This window comes from Acanthopagrus latus, chromosome 11 (assembly GCF_904848185.1).
Source record: "Acanthopagrus latus isolate v.2019 chromosome 11, fAcaLat1.1, whole genome shotgun sequence".
NCBI classification, from domain to species: Eukaryota; Metazoa; Chordata; class Actinopteri; order Spariformes; family Sparidae; genus Acanthopagrus; species Acanthopagrus latus.
The window spans coordinates 2,650,043-2,668,561 of record NC_051049.1 but is presented as its reverse complement, the minus strand read 5'-3'; the positions used below and the strand labels follow the sequence as shown (position 1 = coordinate 2,668,561).

Genomic DNA, 18,519 nt, shown 5'->3' with positions numbered 1-18,519 from the left:
AGTTCTTGCAATAAGCTGTGCAGCCCTATATCAAAGTTGTGAAGTAATATTCATATCCAATATGATAAAGTCAGCATTGTTGCAGACAATTATGCAAAAATCAAGATTCCTACAAAATGATGCCTTTAAAAAAAAGCATTGCATTTGTGATGATTGGTGTTATATGTTTCCAACTTTTTCAGGTTTTCTGCGAAAAACACAATTAAACACTCGAGCACTGCAGACCTACAGGCTTTTATTTACTTGTTCATGTGAATATGAATTGTGGATGTGTTTGTGGATGTCATCCGAGGCTGTGAACAGATGATTTTTTTTTTTTTTTTTTTTTGCAAGTAGTGAGTCTTGTTTAAAGCCACAATGTATGTCACACTAACACACCAAGTAAGAAGACTGTGTTTTTAAAAATTACTAACTACTAATTACTTACTACTACTATTACTAACTAAGGGAGAGGCTTCAGATGACTGAGCCACATACTGCGAGTGCATGAGGAATAGATAGAGAGAGATGGGGGGGGTCACAAGAGATTGAGTTGATTATTAGAAGGTGTGTGTATAATGAAGACAGATGATGGTGTAAACACAAGTGGCTGAGGCCCTGCAGTGCCATCATGTTGGCGAGGGGAAACAGAATTATTAATAATTATGCATATTAATATTAATGATTAAGTGGTTTATGTGAATGGTTACTTCTCTAATGAGCAGCAGGATGCAATATGCTGCAGGTTTATTTTTACACATGCAAATCAACAGTGAGTCTGCAAAGATGACACTCCCCTCTCCACACAGAAGAACGCTGCTATGAGAAAAACGTTTTTTGTTTGTTTGTTTGTTTTTTCTTGTGAAGCATTTTGTTGTACAGCCCTGTGGTACAGAATGAGATGAACCTTGATGAGAAGAGTGAATATGATAGACATCAATCAGCAATCAACAGATACAGTGAACTACTTAATACCCTGAGGATGAAATGACAATAACTGATTTGAGACTTACCACCTACTCCACAGCTCTACCCCCTCTTTCCACTTTTCTCATTAAAACAACTGTGTGACAGCAGCCCGGCAGCCAGCAGCAGACACACACAATGAGGCATTAAATGGCGAGATGCTGGAACGTTGGTGCAGCAGTCTTTGCATCAGGTATTTGTAAGTGGTGGAGGCCAAACCAGAGCAAAAAGAGGAGTGAATATTGAGATGTGATCAGAAATGAATGCTAACATCACCTTGTTTCTCCCGGATGTGTTAACAGAGACAACTCCTAGCTGACGGGTTCATCAAATCGACCTTGTTAAAAGATTCACTGCCAGAAAGAAGTGGAAAGTTCTTTTACTTTGTCAAAATCACAAAGGGGTCAACTTCTAATATCAAGCGCTGTGATAAATACTAATTTTTCTTAGAATATTGATAGTAAACATAAACAACTCAGTCTGTGAGAGATTATGTTGACTCACAGAAGCTAAAAAGAAAAGCAGATAAACAGTCAGGCCTTTGGCTATTTTGAAGCATCCTCGCGTCTCATGCACACATATCCCCTGCCTGGCTTTTGAATTATTCATATGACAAAAATGTTTTCTTTTATTACAGATATTGATGACTTGTGTACAATGTGATAATACAAGTTTCCCTATCAGTCATTTCAGGACACTGAGAACGTATAAAGCGCTTGTTGTTGAGCTTCTGAAAATACCATGCTGTGTGTGCTAATAAATCATTCAACTGAGTTCAAATAAATTAAGCCAAAAACTAACAGGGAGTGAGCGCGAACAGCGAGGATTGAGGGGTACGGAGGGAAACATCAGGATCTCCCTCATTCTCCTCCACCTCCTCACATTTTCTATTTTTTTATTTTTTTATCCACCACATTGTTGTATTATTTCCGTCAGGAAAGACAAATGAATACATGGCAAGTGGTGAGCGCGGGACCAGAGAGAGAAGAGAAGGCTGACCTTTGAGAGGATTATGGGATTTGTCTTAGAATAAAGGGAGGAGAGCAATATGGCAGATGTATTCTGTAGAACAGACTATTTAGCAGTGAGATGCCTTGATTGTAAATAGACTAAGACAGTGGCAGACGAAAGGAGAGGATGACTGTGTTAACGTACCGCGTGTGTGTGTTGCTGGGGGATGGGCATTTGATGGATTGCACATTTACTATTTAACTTATTATTACACTGGTCGTCTATGGAGACCATCTCTCCTGGAAGTTTTTAGTGAAACAATTGGATCGGATTCCCCACAGGAGTATGGCTTTTTATGACTCTCATTTTGGGTTTCTAAGAGAAAGTTTTAGTGTCCCATGATGATTTAATGCTGTTTCAGAACAGACACACACACAGAAAACACTTCCCTGAAAGATGTCGTTGTAAAAACTGTCAAATTAGGAGATATTGAACTATATATCAGTACTCTAGTGCCATGTAAGAGGGGGCAAGTGGTAACCAATGAAGAGCAGAGGAGAAAAGGATGGACATAAAGACAGACTGACTGAACATGGTCAGAGTAGTGATGCTTCAGTCTAATCTCTCACATCTGATCCACTAGAGCAGTGGTTTTTTCAGTCCCGGTCCTCGAGGCCCCCTGCCCTGCACGTTCGAAATTTTTCTCCATCCAAACACACCTGGTTCAGATGAATGGGTCATTCTCAGGCCTCAGTGACAGGAATGAGAAAACCCTGTACCAGAGGATACCGTGAAAAAAACACTTACGGAGGTGCAGTATCAGCAGGGGGGTACAATGGATGGGTGTAGTATGCAGAGCAACAAAGTCTACGTAGGGAGGAGGCTGTGGATCAGTGTTTTCCAGTCCTGGTCCTGAGGGGCTCCTGTCCTGCATGTTTCAGATGTTCAAGTCGATCATTTGAATCAGGTGTGTTGGAGCAGAGAAACATCTAAGACATGAAGGGCAGGGATCTCAGGCGGGTCAGAGACAAGACTTTGACACTGGGGTCCACTTAACAAGTGAAGAAATGAAGTCGGTAATAGTTGTCTTGGTGTCTTAAACTAACCCAGCTGTGACTTCCACTTGAAACATTTCTGAGCAAACTGTTTTTTTGTTCATTCTAAAGGGACATTGTGTATTCCATATTGCCCACTTGACTGTGAAATAGGATGAGACATATTGACTTTTCGAGCTCAAACTTCAGTCACTGTTGACCGGCGAGTCATTACATTACATTCCTTGGACTGATATTGGATCGGATGCTTTCATGATGTCGGCTGATGTCTGCTACTCCTCATTCTCCTCTGACAATCTGCTGGCTAACAATGCAACAGCGGACTGAGCCACCATGATGGCACCCGGTGTTCATGTGAGTCTCACTGGGGGGTTATATGCCCCAAAAAGACACATTAGCTGCAAGATAAATAAGCAACAACTACTTCTACTACTGTGAAAGGTCCTGTAGTCATTTTAGTTCATTAAAATGTGAATTTGTAATGTAGACTCATGATCAGACAGTCAGAACACCACCTCAACCCCAGCAACCTCTGCCTCACAATGCAAATGCATACGTCCTCCTGCACTGGATGTAAATTAATAGGTGCAATTATAGTTTATGATGTAATTTCTAAGAAACTGGGCAGGTCATTAATGACATCTTTAGGGCAAAGTTTCATCATGTTAGAACATCATTTAAAATGACATCTTTAATGAAATCTAAAATTGTAAACCACTATTCGGTTCAATATCACATATTTAATTAAGGCCATACATTGACCAGACTAATGTCAGTCAAACCTTCAAATGCATACATACACATGTATCTCTTAACACTGTTACACACACATGCTGTTTCCCTCCCTTCACTCCCAGGCTGCCTGGAGTCTCAGCAACATGCTCCTATCTGACCTCTAAAAATATGGCGACGGCAGATTTGTGGCTCGTGTTGATAACCAATCAGATGGCTCGTGTCGTGCAGGGCGGACGACCCCCGTTGAGTCTTAAATCACATTTTCTCTTCATCGTTCTCTCCCTCAGTCTCTCTGTCTTCTTTATTGCTTGTTGGCGATGGTTTTATTTGGTGCCGGCAGATAGTATGGTGAGTTCCTCAGCGGGCTGTAGAGAGGCTGACAGCCTGAGAATCTGAACAGATCGAAACCAGGCTTACCTGGAACACCATCAAACCAGTCAACAGAATCAAATGAGACTGTGACACTGTATGTGAGGAGAACAACATTTAAATTAAGATTTTCAAAAATATCATCACACAGATAGACAGTTGCTCAGAGACTGGACTGGTCCACTCCCCTACATATGTAGTTTGCAGCGATCAGAGGTGATACACACCACACACTTTGATCCTGCTGCTGCACATGTCCATCTGCTGTATGAGCCCCAGCGCACGCACACAGGGAAGCACAAATGCACACAAGCACATACACGCATGCTCGAGCATGCATTCACACACAAGCAGAGGCCAAAGCTTTGATCAATAAATAACACTGTCACAGGGGGTTCTGTACATCCACACACACACACACACACACACACACAAACGTGCAGTTTGCAGTGAGGTGCCTGGTGATAGCTCAGTGTGGAAGGATGTTATCTCTGTTTGTATCTCTACCCAACTTTCCATCTGCCCCCTGCCTCCCTGTCCAACCAATCAGCTTCTATCTATCCTCTAGCCAATCGAATGGCCTGTATGACTCCTGCCAGGCCAACAGCAGCATTAGTACAAGACTCTTATTGACGTAAGAACACATAGCTGAACTTGAGTGGTGAATCCCATTTGGCCCAGGAGGCAAACTTTGTGAGCAGGCCCATATTTCATACTTCAGTGGAATTTTAAATTTGAATCGAGCTGTGAACAGTATTTGGGAGACAGTAACTGAGAGGAGAAATTCATTTGTTGCTGAACTCTTCACCACTGCGCAGCCTCTTGCAAGGGGCTGTGAAAGAGTGGAACGTCATTTTGAGGAATCAAATCCAAAAAGGTTTTTTTAGGGGTTAGAAAGAACTGCAAATATAAGTAATATTATATTTTGTCCAGCTTAAAAATCCACCTAATCCACTTATGTATCAACTAAATGTAAAATTATAAAGTGCTAGAGTGGCAACCTCTCCAGGGTCCTGCTCACCCAGTGCATGCTGGGATTGGCCGCCTGCAAAATGCCATTTCTGAGTCATTACCCTCTCATGTATGATTATTTGTAATATGGGTCTTTTGGGGCAAACATGTTGAACAGCCATTCAAACATTCGTCAGAAAAAAAAAAAAAGAAAAACACAGCATCAGTTGCAGCATTTAGACGGTTTGTTGATTAGACCGGGCAGAAAGAATGCAGCTAAAATGCATGCAAAGGAAATGAAGGTTAAGAAAAATGAGATGAAAGACAAAAGGAAAGGAGGTTAAAAAAGTAAAAACAAAGAACCGGTTTGGTCTGAAGGCTCATACTGATTCTTATGACTGGGTAACATCAATACAAAATGTGGAAAATCTGTCAGTGCAGCTTATTTTATAAAATACATTTGGATTTGATGGTTAATTGCTTACGAGCTGTATGAGTTTTCAGACCTCACAGAGCCGATTCAGGCTCTTAGATCAGTAACATCATTAGTTTTCAGCATACAGGAAGCACATTCTGCAGTTTAGTTAGTATGTTTTGAGATTAGTAGAGTTAGTAGTTTCTTTAGTAGAATTGTTTTGCTTCAGTTAGTGTTTTTGATGTTAGTATTTTTAGTATTTAGGTCAGAGGAGGAGAGGTTATTAAAGTAACACAAGATCAGAAAAGGATAAGAAGCAGGGTCAGGTGTTAGTTCCCAGTTTGTCAGGGATAAAAAAACATGCACATGCAAGAAAGTTACATGAATAGTGTGGCTACTGGTTTCATTTGAACACTTTGGTATCACAGAACATTTTGTGTCTTGCAGAATTATTACTGCATGGAATGGAAGACACCAGAGAGCAGTTAATAGTCAATCAAAGTCAGAGAGGAATTTATTATTTAACCGTGACTGTGACTTTTCTCCAACATTCACAGAGCAGTTTTGGGACGTTAAAGTCAATATTACAACATTTTAAAGTTCTGCCTTTAGGTGTCCAACAGCTGGGCTCTGAGTAACTGATTAGTGATCTGTAAAGTGAAGGATCATTCATGACCTCCAATAGTATTTTGACAAAACAATCCCAACCTGGCATCCATTACTAACTGTTTTCCAAGCTGTCAGCTACATAACAAGGTCCTCATCAGTAGATCAGTACTTTAATCAGTTCTCATGGAGATGGAAACTTGTAGCTGATATGATTTCACCCACAGGACTTTGATAACTTCTCATCCACGTTGGCTTCATACACTTCCATATTTATCTTTAAACCAACATGGAGTATTATAGCTAGCAGATGGACCTTGATTTGAGATTGATCAGTCAAACTACTCACTTAAACTCTCAGATTACTTAAACTCAGATTAACTGTTGCACACAATTTGTTTTCAAAATGCTGCATGTGCATGCTCTGCAGGCTGCTAATCTGGAGCATTGGCACCTTTGCCTTCCGATGAAACCAGCAGCAATTGTACATTGATTCGTTAATATTGATATGATATTGTGAGCCTTCTACTGAACAACTGTATATTGGAACCAGACACATAATACATGAAACATGCATATTATTGTGTGGTGGCAAGTTCTGGCTTCTGACGCTTGGCGCTGTTGAGCCTGCCCAGATGGTCGCCTGTTGCCTCGGCCTCGGCCAGATTAATCCAATCCCTGACGCATCAGCAGAGCTGCTGTAAACCTTGCCACGCCAGCCCTGTTGTTGCCAGATCGCCATTAACATAGCATAGCTTCCATTGGTATCATAGCTCACTCAATGGGTAAATCATTATGCCAGGGCCCTTGAGCCAAAGGAGCAGGACTTAATCGATGAGCAATGGCAGACAGAGGGAACTACACAATGGCCAGGAGTGTACTACAATATAATGCCATCATAGTGCCAAACAGCAAAAAGTGGTTTCCAAATAGTGAATACAGTCCTGGTGGTTTTAGCTTCAAGACTAAGACACTGTGTGTGTGTGTGTGTGTGTGTGTGTGTGTGTGTGTGTGTGTGTGTGTGTGTGTGTGTTTATTACATTTGTAATAAAGCTGCTCTTAGTTAGCCAGAGTTCATTTGTCATAACTAACTTAAAACATAACTTTAAAAGCATGACACACAACCGAAACATTGCAGATTCTCACAATGACTCAGTGACTCAAATTGTATTCTTACCAAGCCTGAAACAGCATTTAGACCATTAAGTACCAGCACATCTCAAATGAAAAACTGGCTGATGATAACATCTGATATGAGATGGATTTTAAAAGCTAAGTAAAGTGCTCCATTTTAACCATTCAGTTTGGAAAAAAAAAAAAAAATGTAATCAATTATCTTATCAAATGTGGACCACACTGACTGAAGCAGACCGCAGTCTGATGGAAAATTTGGGCCAATTTCACAGCAAATCTGATGGAACGCTTTGGACTCTGAAGTCTCTGATGGCCTCATGTTATATTTCTGTTCCGTCTGAGGTTTGATTCTAGTGCAACCTCTCGCAATGACAGGGACATTATTTCTCCATTTATCTCTCTGTCTGACTGTCTGTCTGTCAATACCCAGAGGTAATATAAAATATATATACATATATATATATATATTACTGCAAATCTCAAATATCTTGAACCATTTCTCCACACCAATTGTGAGATTATGGCACAGCAGGGCAGTGAAAGTCTGGAATACTGCAGTGAAAATTACAACATGTCTGGATGCAGCCTGTCCACTGATCAAAGCTGCCGCTGCCCTAAAATAGCTGAGGAAATGTTTGAGCATCACTTGGCTAATTTACAGGAGGGAACATCCAAACAGCATGGCAAAGGTTTTCTGACGGTTCACACACTCACACACACACACACACACACACACACACACAAAAGCATAAACTTGTCAAGCCTTCCAGCACTGAGTGCCTTGGGAGCAAAAACAAAAATTGGAACAGGGCAGCAAAGCTTACACACTAAACATTTTGGCTTGATAAAGAACTAAATAGCTGACGGAACTCTCACAAAATAGCTTTTGTTGTAGGTGTCTTATATGTCCTTATGTTTATGACCTGACTGTCATATTGGGGGTCAGAGGTGACAGAGATGGAGATAGAGGTGAGAGAGCTGCCAAGCCACTGACTGCAGTTCAAGGCTGTGTCTCAACATTTGAAAGTGTGAACCAGTGGGTATTTTGAAGGAGACCTTGGGATGTCTCCAGCCATGTTTTTGGTGACCAAACTAAAGCATTTCAAACAAACAAACTGATCCTCTGTTTCCAGGTATACATTGTTTGCAGAAACGTACATTGCCAACATTTATTCTGGCCACTGGGATGTGTATGCATATGCACAATTTGAAGAAAAAAAAGTCTGTATTTATGCTTTTAAGGGAAAGCTGATCTCAACAACAGTACAGGGCGAAAGAGTACTAACCCAAATCCTGATGTTTGGAGAGTGGGTAATTATTTATACCCCTCAAAACAACCTTTAAGCCGCTAATAAAGACTCCAGTGAAGGGCTTTGTTTTCTAAGGATCAGATGCATACCATGAGCTTTTGAGTGAGCTGTGTCAGGGCTACCAGCAAGGAAGAGAAAGAGGGCAGGGGAGAGGAGATACGGCGCAGAGGCATAGAAAGATTAATGAACCTAAATCACTGGGAGTATTTGTCTCAGGGAGAAAGAAATTAATAAGCATGAAAATAAAAGTCCAGCAGGACAAAAACTAACAGGGAAGAGAAAGCCAAATTATTGTGGTCAGAGAAAAGGAAAGAAGATAAATGAGAGAGATAGAGACAGAGATAAAGAGGGTGGGAGTGAGGGAGGGTGATATTTGGGGAGGGTAAACATCAGGGATGATGCCTGTGTGAGAGGAAATGCTCCTCGAGCAAACACGTGTGGTAATTTGGATACAATTAAAGCCATGCTAGCTGGATCTGATAAATGTGTGTTTTTGCATGCTGAAGAAGCTACAAGTACACACGCTGTGAATTTCCGCAGGATTTGGACCATCATGGGGCACTAAATCACTCCACTGACATCCAGAGTGATAATGATGAAGCTAATGTTTATCTGAGTTTGCACCGCAGAGCGACTATCTATTCTTTTTCAGTGTGTAGTTCGTCAAAAATAGCCCCTATTTGTACTTTTTAGTCAGGTTGATCGAGTCATAAAATAACAACAATAAGTACATACACCAAAATTCTACAGACAGATTATTAATTAATTATTCACTAACTATCATATTAATCCAATTACACCCAATCAGTTGCTTTTAAGACTTGCACAGCTCATTTCCTGCCTCTGACTGCTCGCTGGTCTTTTTACCGCATGGCCTTTTTCTCAAGTCGGGTCTGTTTAGATGCGATTGTGCTGCTGAAAGCCAGGCAGAGTTAGAACAGTGGTGCCGTGCAGAGAAATGGATATTTTACTGGCCAGGTATATCTTAAAACAATCAGAGGCTTGATGAATTGGCTCAATGGCTGATGTATGGCTGGAATGGAAGGGGTATTTGGAGAAGGTTTGAGTCAGGGAAATGCACCTCATCAATCAGCATGATTAAAGGTTTTGGCTGGGCCGAAACAAACTCAACACTGTTAGGGGTCTGGCCTTAAAGGCACAGTCCACTGTTTGGCGGCACTACAAACAAGCCCTGCAGAGGTATTGGCAGTTACACTCGACTTTTGTGGTTTTGTGTTGGTCAGAACACCGCTATGGCTCATGTTGGGGTAGCAGACTGGATTTCCAAGATATTCAAGTGCCAACAACTCAGTTCACCATCTTCCTAATTGTTCAAGTATTGCATATTATGTCCTATCCATTTGGGGGCAGAGTCACGGATCAACAAAAATAATGACACTACCCACAAGCGCCCCCCAGAATAGCACCATTCATCACTTGTCCGAATATGTGAAACTGTATCTGGATGATAGGGTACTTTGTTTCTTGAGTAATAAAAGTGTTAAGTTAAATAAATACAACCCTACAGCACAGTATCCCATTATAGACCAAGGAGCGAGGGGCAGTGAGATGACAAACACAATAAATACTTGTCATCCTTAATGATGGCACTTTGACGGCGCTATACCATGTGTTCCATTAACACCTCCTCTGCACACAGGAGCAACTCCTGATTCATTAAACACAGAGATGTGCAGTCACACCCGCGGACACATACTGACAGTAGCATACTATATACGTGCCCCATGGCCAAATCCATTGTAGCCAAGGCCCCTAAACAATAAATACAGCTCCGCGTCAGCAGCTCTGCATATTTAAAACCACTAATGGCTTCCTGCAAAGCGCTGGCTCTAACAGACTAACAAACGCACACTAAGCCAAGGAGAAAAATCACTGGTGCAAGGGTAGGGAGTTCTGTCAGCAGAGCAGCATCGCCAAGCCAACAGGTGCTGCTGTGGCTGGCTGGGTAAGGTCAATCGCACGCTTTAACCAAGGAGGCTAACTGGCCGTCTGGAGAACATAATTATGAGTCTGGGAGATGGTTAAGAGTAATTAATATAGGGAGGTGTTTAGGGGCTCTGCATTGCTTTTGAGTATTTCTGTCCTGAAACATTAAAAAATACTTTCTGGGTTCTTGTGGACAGAACTCACCTTAACTCATTCATTCATTGTCATGCATGGTAAGCCCTGGCCTGGCCCTGACCTAGGTGGGTTTCTAGACATAAGCCAATCAGAGTCGTTTTCTGGACTCAAGGTCATTTTTACAAAGGAATTCTGTCTATTTGGGTCTTGAGCGTGACATCAGTTAACTGTGGGTCCAGTAAAACCACTGTTGGGTCTACAACAAAATATGGTGGCGGTTCAGCTTCGATTGAGCTCTGATGGGGTTAACTTATGGTCAATCCAATCATTGAAACAAACCACTTCATACACTGAGCATCTGAACAATGTGACTGGTCAACATGACACATAGACATGACATTATAAGGTATACTATACTTATACCTGTCTTATACTTATAAACTGTCCATTCAACCCATATAGGTGGACTGTGAAAGCATCTTATTATAACCCAAAGTATCTTGTCATCCACTGACAGTCAATAGTAATATCTCAAAAAAGGTACTGAGACAATGTTAGGGCATACATGAAACATATATCTTTTTTTGCATTATTCTGTACAAGACTAGCTGCCTTGTCAAGAGGGGAGCTTTCGGGCACTGGAGCTACTGAACTCTCTTCTACTTACTAAAAACTGGATGACTGACTGGGAAGCCCAGCGGTTACGAGTTTTACACCTACTGTAGCTGAGTACACACTCTCTACCCGTCACTCACACACACGTACGCACCATCACATCACATGTTTGGGGAGGTAAAGCCGTATGCTTTTTGCCCATTGCCAGGGGGGTAAACACAAACACATAGAGCCTAATCTGAGAGCAAACAGCGGCGCCTCATGTTAACCAGCAGGGATACAGTTCTGCTCAACACCACGAGGCCTGCAGCACTGAACAAGCTCACACATCAGAGAGCGAGCGAGAGACAGAGCGAGAGAGAGAGAGACCTGAAACATGGGCATTCTGCCACATTCAAAATAATTAGGATTTATACAATATAACAGATAATTTCATAGATTGTTTTCCCTTCCTTTGCTTTACAGTAGACAGTGTCATGCACTTTAGCACTCTAGATGACTCTAACTTGTAATATGAAGAAAGAATTGGTAAACATGATGCTCTTAATAATTCAAAGTAAACATGGTAACATTTCAGTACTGAACAGCATTTTTTTTCCCTGAGAAATATCATAACTGTTGCATCAGCCGGGTCTCTATAGACCCACTGATCCGCTTGAAAGTCCAGATAGGGAGCCGGTCAGGGTTGAGTGGATGGGTCGTTACCAAGACTTTCACCAGAGATGAGGGTTTAAATCCTATGTGAAGCTTATACAACATGGTGAGAAGGAAGTGTTTATTTGCAAGACCAGTGGTAGACGAGGCCAAATGTGACAATTTTGGAAGATTGTTGGTTTCAGAGCTTTGGTTGAGGCCATATTCTAACTTTAAAAACAAAAAGCAGCATGTTACAGTAATATATTTGTCTTAGCAGTAACAGAGAGGTAACAGAGAATGATAATACATTACTAATAATATTTCACTTAGGTATTACTAAAGTGTTTTATATGACCAAGCCTAAGATTAAAAATATTCTTTCCTTTACCCTTGTTCCCCTCCTGCCTGCTCATCCCTGCGTCCAAGCCACTGGTTTATTTGAAAAGATCTAGGCTATTCAATTGTTTGCTGTAGGACATTTCGGCATGTTGTTAACAGGAACTAAAACATAGTGTAATAAGTAATGTATTACGCCCAACACTGCTAAAAACACAGAAAAAAAAATGTCTGCCATATTTGGTTGGCTAATGATGGATCAGTTTTTTCAATTGCTGAATCTCTTTCTGTCAAACAACGTCTCCATGACAATATCACTGTGCCAAGCTTCTCACTATCATGTTGTAACTCCAGACTCCAGGTCGTGTTGTGGAAAGTGAGTATTCACAGGCGCAGTGGTTAGCATTGTTCATCACAACAGGAGCGTCAGGATTTGAATCTCAGCCCTGAACACACGCAGGCTTACTGACAAAATGCCCATAGCTGTGAATGTATACATCATCTTTTTCACACTATGCATCACCATTTGTATACTTGGGATAGTCTCCTGTCCCCTCATGACCCTAAGAGGTAATAAGTGGGCATTGAAAAGGAGTTCATGAATGATTACCGCAGATGATGGAGTACTTATTTAAGATAGACTTTTGTGGTTTTGGCAGGGCTCGAAGGTTGCTGAGGGCGGCTGTCCATCCAGTCACTGGCTGACTGACAGTTACATTTCCATAGATGTGAACCACTATTCCCTCTGCTGGCATCCACGGATGGAACATTTCTATTTATTTTAGTTTTGCAACACCTCATTTCCAGATGTGAGGAATCTAAATATCAAAGTGTTATAACCAGATTATGTGCACAAAAGTAGTTATGCTCAGTATTTGCAATTCAAACAAATAAATACAATCCATGTAACAGAGATCGGTGCCTGAATACGTGATTAGGGAACACAGAGACGATGCGGACCACCTGCAGAGGACATTAACGTCTATCAGAATCTCAGAGAATCGCCTTTAAGCCTTTGTGCATATTCTTCTTGTCTGCAAACACATGACTATATGCACACACACACAAGCGCCCACAGACAAGCACTGTTATAGTTGAGTGAAAGGAGGATATTGCCCTATATATTTACTGTGGTAAAGTTTAATAAGAAAGGGAGAAATCCCCCAGCAACCAAAATATGAGATGGAATGGGTTTCCTTCATCCATGCAAGTGACAGCATAATCTCATTCAGGATGGTGGCAGAGAACCTTTGTTTCCGTCATATGTCGCAATATACACCCACCCTCTGGGTAAGGCAGTGACATCCACACGCAGGAGAAAAAGAAATTAGGAATTATACTGATGAGAAGCGATAAGACAGAGGAGGGAGAAAACAGAGGTGGAGGTGGGAATGAAAAAAACCATCAGAGAAAATACTGCCATGATAGATTAAATGCTAGTACATATGAGGAAGGAGATGGGGACGGTAAATGCCGAAAAGCATGGCAATCAAGGTTAAATCCAGGAGTCAGCTCAGCTATGGATGTGTCATTTCCAGCAGATACATGTGTCAGCGCAGGAACAACACCTCAGGTCCCAGCAAACACTTTGATGTTGAATAGCTTCACTATGAGTCTGAAGTCTGTCACCACAAAATTTGGTGAAGCTGAGACACAAACAAAATCACAACATCAATCACGAGCATCGGATGCTCCGGCCTTTCTTTTCACAATAAAAGGAGCTGGTAGCATTACGCCCAAAATATGTCAAACAACATCAGTTTGTATCATCACACACTGTAACTGACAGGAATCATGAGAATCCACTTCAAAAAATACTTATTTTCATGACATTTCTTTGTTGTTGCTGTTGTTGTGTGAGTAACATAAATGGACTGTAATAAGAATTGTTGATACAACGCTGTGTTACACGTCACCTTTGACCTTCCCAATATTAGTCCACAACAAAAAAGAGGGACAGATCACAACCTAAACTGAAACCAAGCCTTCAGCTAGAAATGTTTTCAATTGTAATTAAATAAAAAGCAGTGAGAGCCACTACAACAGCAAGGACCCAGAAACCAAGAGCTTTCATGCTAAACTCAAGTGATCGTTAAATACCAGCAGCAGCACATAAAATCACACAAAGGGAGAAAGAAAGAAAGAAAGAAAGAAAGAAAGAAAGAAAGAAAGAAAGAAAGAAAGAAAGAAAGAAAGAAAGAAGTGCTAGGAGTAAAGAAAAAAGGGGATATCACATGACAACACTGCTTGTATACAGCAGGTTCCTTACCTAGGACGCCGAGCCGGTAGTTGACAGTTATGACAATCACATTCCCATAGCTGGCCAGGATGCTGCCGTCGAACATATTCCCAGTTCCTTCCATGTACGAGCCCCCGTGGATGAAAACCATCACCGGCTTGGGGCTTCCACTCTCCCTAATGTCTGGAGGAGAGGGGAGGAGGAGGTGGAGAAGGCAGAGGGACTGATTAGATGACAGATTGAAGGTGACAGCCAGAGATGCAATTTCAATACTTTAGTGGGCTTTGGCCACCTCTTTAATTTGAATTTTCTTTTTCTTTTTTTCTGAGTCATCTTGGCATACTGGCTTTTTAACATGGAGACCTTGTTAGTTGGAGGCGTCAAACCAATCATTTTCCTACATGAAGGCCGTGACATGTTTGAGGTGATTGGAAAAATGTTGTTTTATTTATTTATTAAGCTATTTTAGATTCCATATAGGTGTTAATAAAACAGGATATTTAATGTGGTGAGTTTTAATTTTCCTCCAGGCGATGGACTGTCAACATGCAAGAGTGGCAATCTAAACTGTCAGACCGTGTTGAGGTAAAAAAAAATAAAAATAAAAAAAAAAACTTGGACGATTAATCTGGAGGAAAATCTAATATAAAATGGCATTTTGAGTTTGACAATTTTATGAAAAAGCAGCGCTTTATTGAAACTTTAATATAAATTCAGGTTAGCACTTCACAGTTGTTTAGCTGGAGGGGAATGTTTCCCTTGATTTTGTGAATATAAATGCATGCGAGAACTCACTGGCAGCAGAGGAAATTAAAGGGAACTAAATGGGGACGCTCGTCGTTCTAAATCATTGAAAGGGGTTTTTGTTGAATGTGAAGGACGTGATGTTGACTCAGCTTTGAAATTACTGCTCAATCATCTTCATAATTACAGTTTAATAAGACAATAGCTAAACAAAATATGCAGCAAACGATCACTTGTCGTACTGAAATTACTGATACTGCAACAAAGCAGGAGGTGTGTTTCTATTAGCGAGGAAATATTCCTTTAAATGTGCAGTTGCTTCTGTTAAAATGAGGTCAAGGTAAGGAGAATGGTGAGCCTGCTGTCGGGAGCAGAATTGGTCTTAAAATGTGTTACATCTGGCTGATTAGAGTGGAAGAAAGAGGGGCCGTATTGTAAAGCGTTAGCCCTTGACGTGCTTGTAATATGGGCTGGATTATGAGCAAAAAGGATGAGACGACTTGGAGAGATCTAACAACTTGCTGCAGCCCACGTTCAAAACAAGGTTTTCGCTTTCATCTTCTGTATCCCAGAGATGAAGCTTTTCATCTCGCTTGCTAACTATCTCCATCAGTACATGCTGCAGCACACATCGTTTATCCCGCTGATGCCTTACCACTGAGGGACTCGGGTCCAGAGAGAGATCAGTGAGTCTACGCGGAATTAAAAATTAACCAAGCAAGAAACTAGAAAAGCGTTACCTCCAAGACAAGAGTAAAAAAATAAATAAATAAATAAAAGAGCTTCAATTGTGCGGGGAAGGTCGAGAGGCAGAACGATAGTGTTTGTGTCTGAAAGTTTTCCCACAGTGTGTTTAAAGTACTCACTATGCAGGGGTAGACGAAATAATGTAAACACCTCAGGGAAGAAGTTCAACTCTGAGGGAACTTAATCACAGGAACAAACACTGCCATGAAGATGTCTTGATTATGCTTTTAAATTGGGCCTCCTGAAGTACTCTATTGTGAATAATGTAACTGGAGTCTTGACTTATCTTATTAAAGTACTGTATTAGGATGGTGAAATTTTGGTGGGTTTACCTTCCTTGTGTGAGAGTAAAGGCGGAAATATGATTCATTACTGAGGAAAGAGGATGTTATACATCGGAGGGAGGAACTAAATATTACAGAAATTGTTTTCTCCCCAACAGAGACTATAAAACAGACACAGCGTTAGAAAAAAAAAAAAAATTTGATTGACAAAATGAAACGGGGTAAAAGAAAAGGGAAATCTGGGCACATGTGGGTGAAACGCCGCCTCCTCATGTTTGTGTTTGTGCACGCGTTACGTTTGTCCTTTCCTCCGTTTGTCTCTCGCTGCAGAGCTCATTACATCACTTCTATCATTCTCTGTCCTTTGTAGGGTTTTTGTTTTTTGTCTCGTGGTTCTCCGGCTCCCTCTGTCGCAGCAGGCAGCGGCCACAGTGTAGCGGCACATCATAACTCTCCTCTGGAAGCCTTCCAGAAACTTCTGACAAAGAAGGTCAGGGGACTATGGCAAGAGAGAGAGAGTGTGTGTGTGTGTGTGTGTGTGGACAACACAGCGAGGATATGTGTGTAGCATGACAAAGGGATAGGAGGAGGGGAGACAAAAGGTGCAGATGATGATAATGAACAATAATGGTAATGCTGATGACGATTATAACTCTGTTTATTACGTGGGTAATGTGATGATGCTGATGGCGATGTGATGGTGATGTCAGCAGTCGTGGTGACAGACATGACAGCGGTGTGGCGGTGATGGGAACTGACAGTCTTGATGATGATGCTGACAACAGTTGTGGGGATGGCGATATCAATAACAATGATGGTAATGATAAACATGACAGTGATGATGATTCTGGTTATAATAATATGTTCAGCTATTACAGCGAGGACATCAGGAGACAATGATGGGAACAACCATGAGGACGACGCTTGGGATGATAATAACGGTAACGGCCTTATTGATTGATGATGATGATGATGATGATGATGATGATGATGATGATACTTATTCAAATGATATACATGATAGAATAATATGGTCAGGTATACAGCAACAACTGTGTAGGTGGCGACGACAACAATGACACTGATGGTGTTGATGACAATGTTCGTTAAACATGTTGCTGTTTGCCATTTCAGTGACTGTAATGGTATCAGCCTTGATGATGATGATGATGATCATCATCATCATCATCATAAGTACCATATTGGTAATGTTGACAATAGTGTTATGATTATTATTACTACTGCTGTAACTATTATAAGTGATGACAACAGACACCATGATGATGAACTGTTGATACTAGTGATGAGGAAAGCCATGACAGTTACGCTGATGATGCAATCATAAGCATGACGATTACTTTAATTTTGACGTTGGAAACTGTGATGATCATAGCAGCTATGACGTTGATAACATGATGATGGTGATATTAAAACCCAAATTCCTAATTACTTGTGACACTGTGTTAAACACTAAACAAACATCATGTTATAATAATAAGTCAATATATTTCATCTTTTACCTCACTCGCTGATTTTGGTAAATATGTGCTCTTTATGCTTTTGATGCAACATGTCTCAAACAAGCCGGGACATGGGCGACAATACACCTGTGAGGCACATTCCACAGGTAAACAGGTTCACTGGTAACACTTTATCAATCTGTTGTTGTTAAACAGCTCGTTTGCAAATATTGCCATCTGTTTTTAGTTGCATTTAACACAGTGTCTTTATTTAACACAACTTTTAGGGATTTTATTTTTGTATCTGTTGATTATACGTAAAAAAGGCTTCTGGGTCAGGCCTTTTTCATTTTAGAAAACCTAATATGAATGATTTATCATGTCCATACACACATTGTCGGAGCTGTATGAAATGAAAACAGTTTCCTGTATGATCATAATGTGTGCTCTCTGGTGTTACATGAATATATTAACTCCTGCTGAGGTGAGATACCTCCAGCGCTGCTGTTTCATTGGCCTCTTTTTGTTCAGCCCTGAAGGTCAGCGGTAATGAGGTGAGGTTAGGATAAAATTGTCTTGGCAGAGTTTGAGAATTTGATGGATTTACCTGAATTTACCTGGATTTACTGGCTGAAACAAGTCCCAGTGTATATTGAACTCGCCGTGCCTTGAGGTTTTAGGTTTATGCAATCCAGCTTGCTCTCAGTTTGATTTCCTGGCATCCTCCGTTGGCTGCCAACGCAAGACCCAGTGCCAAAAAAATCCTCTAAACTCCAGTCTCTCCCTTCATTCCCCTAACTTATCAATTAATCCTCATTCGGCTGATTGCAAATTTAATCTCTTTCCATCGTCCTCTTGTGTGAAGTGAGGTAACAGTATATTTGAGGTGATTACGGGAACATCTA

General features: G+C 41.0%; 1 protein-coding gene across 4 annotated transcripts in view; it reads right to left on the bottom strand.

Annotated features, from left to right (window-relative positions):
- Positions 1 to 18,519, bottom strand: part of nlgn1 (neuroligin 1) — a 393,552-nt gene that overhangs the window by 165,274 nt on the left and 209,759 nt on the right. For all 4 annotated transcript variants that reach the window (XM_037115594.1, XM_037115593.1, XM_037115595.1 and 1 more), the window contains one exon: positions 14,410 to 14,562. In XM_037115594.1, coding sequence (XP_036971489.1) covers positions 14,410 to 14,562 — 153 coding nt within the window. The remainder of the gene's footprint in view (positions 1 to 14,409; positions 14,563 to 18,519) is intronic.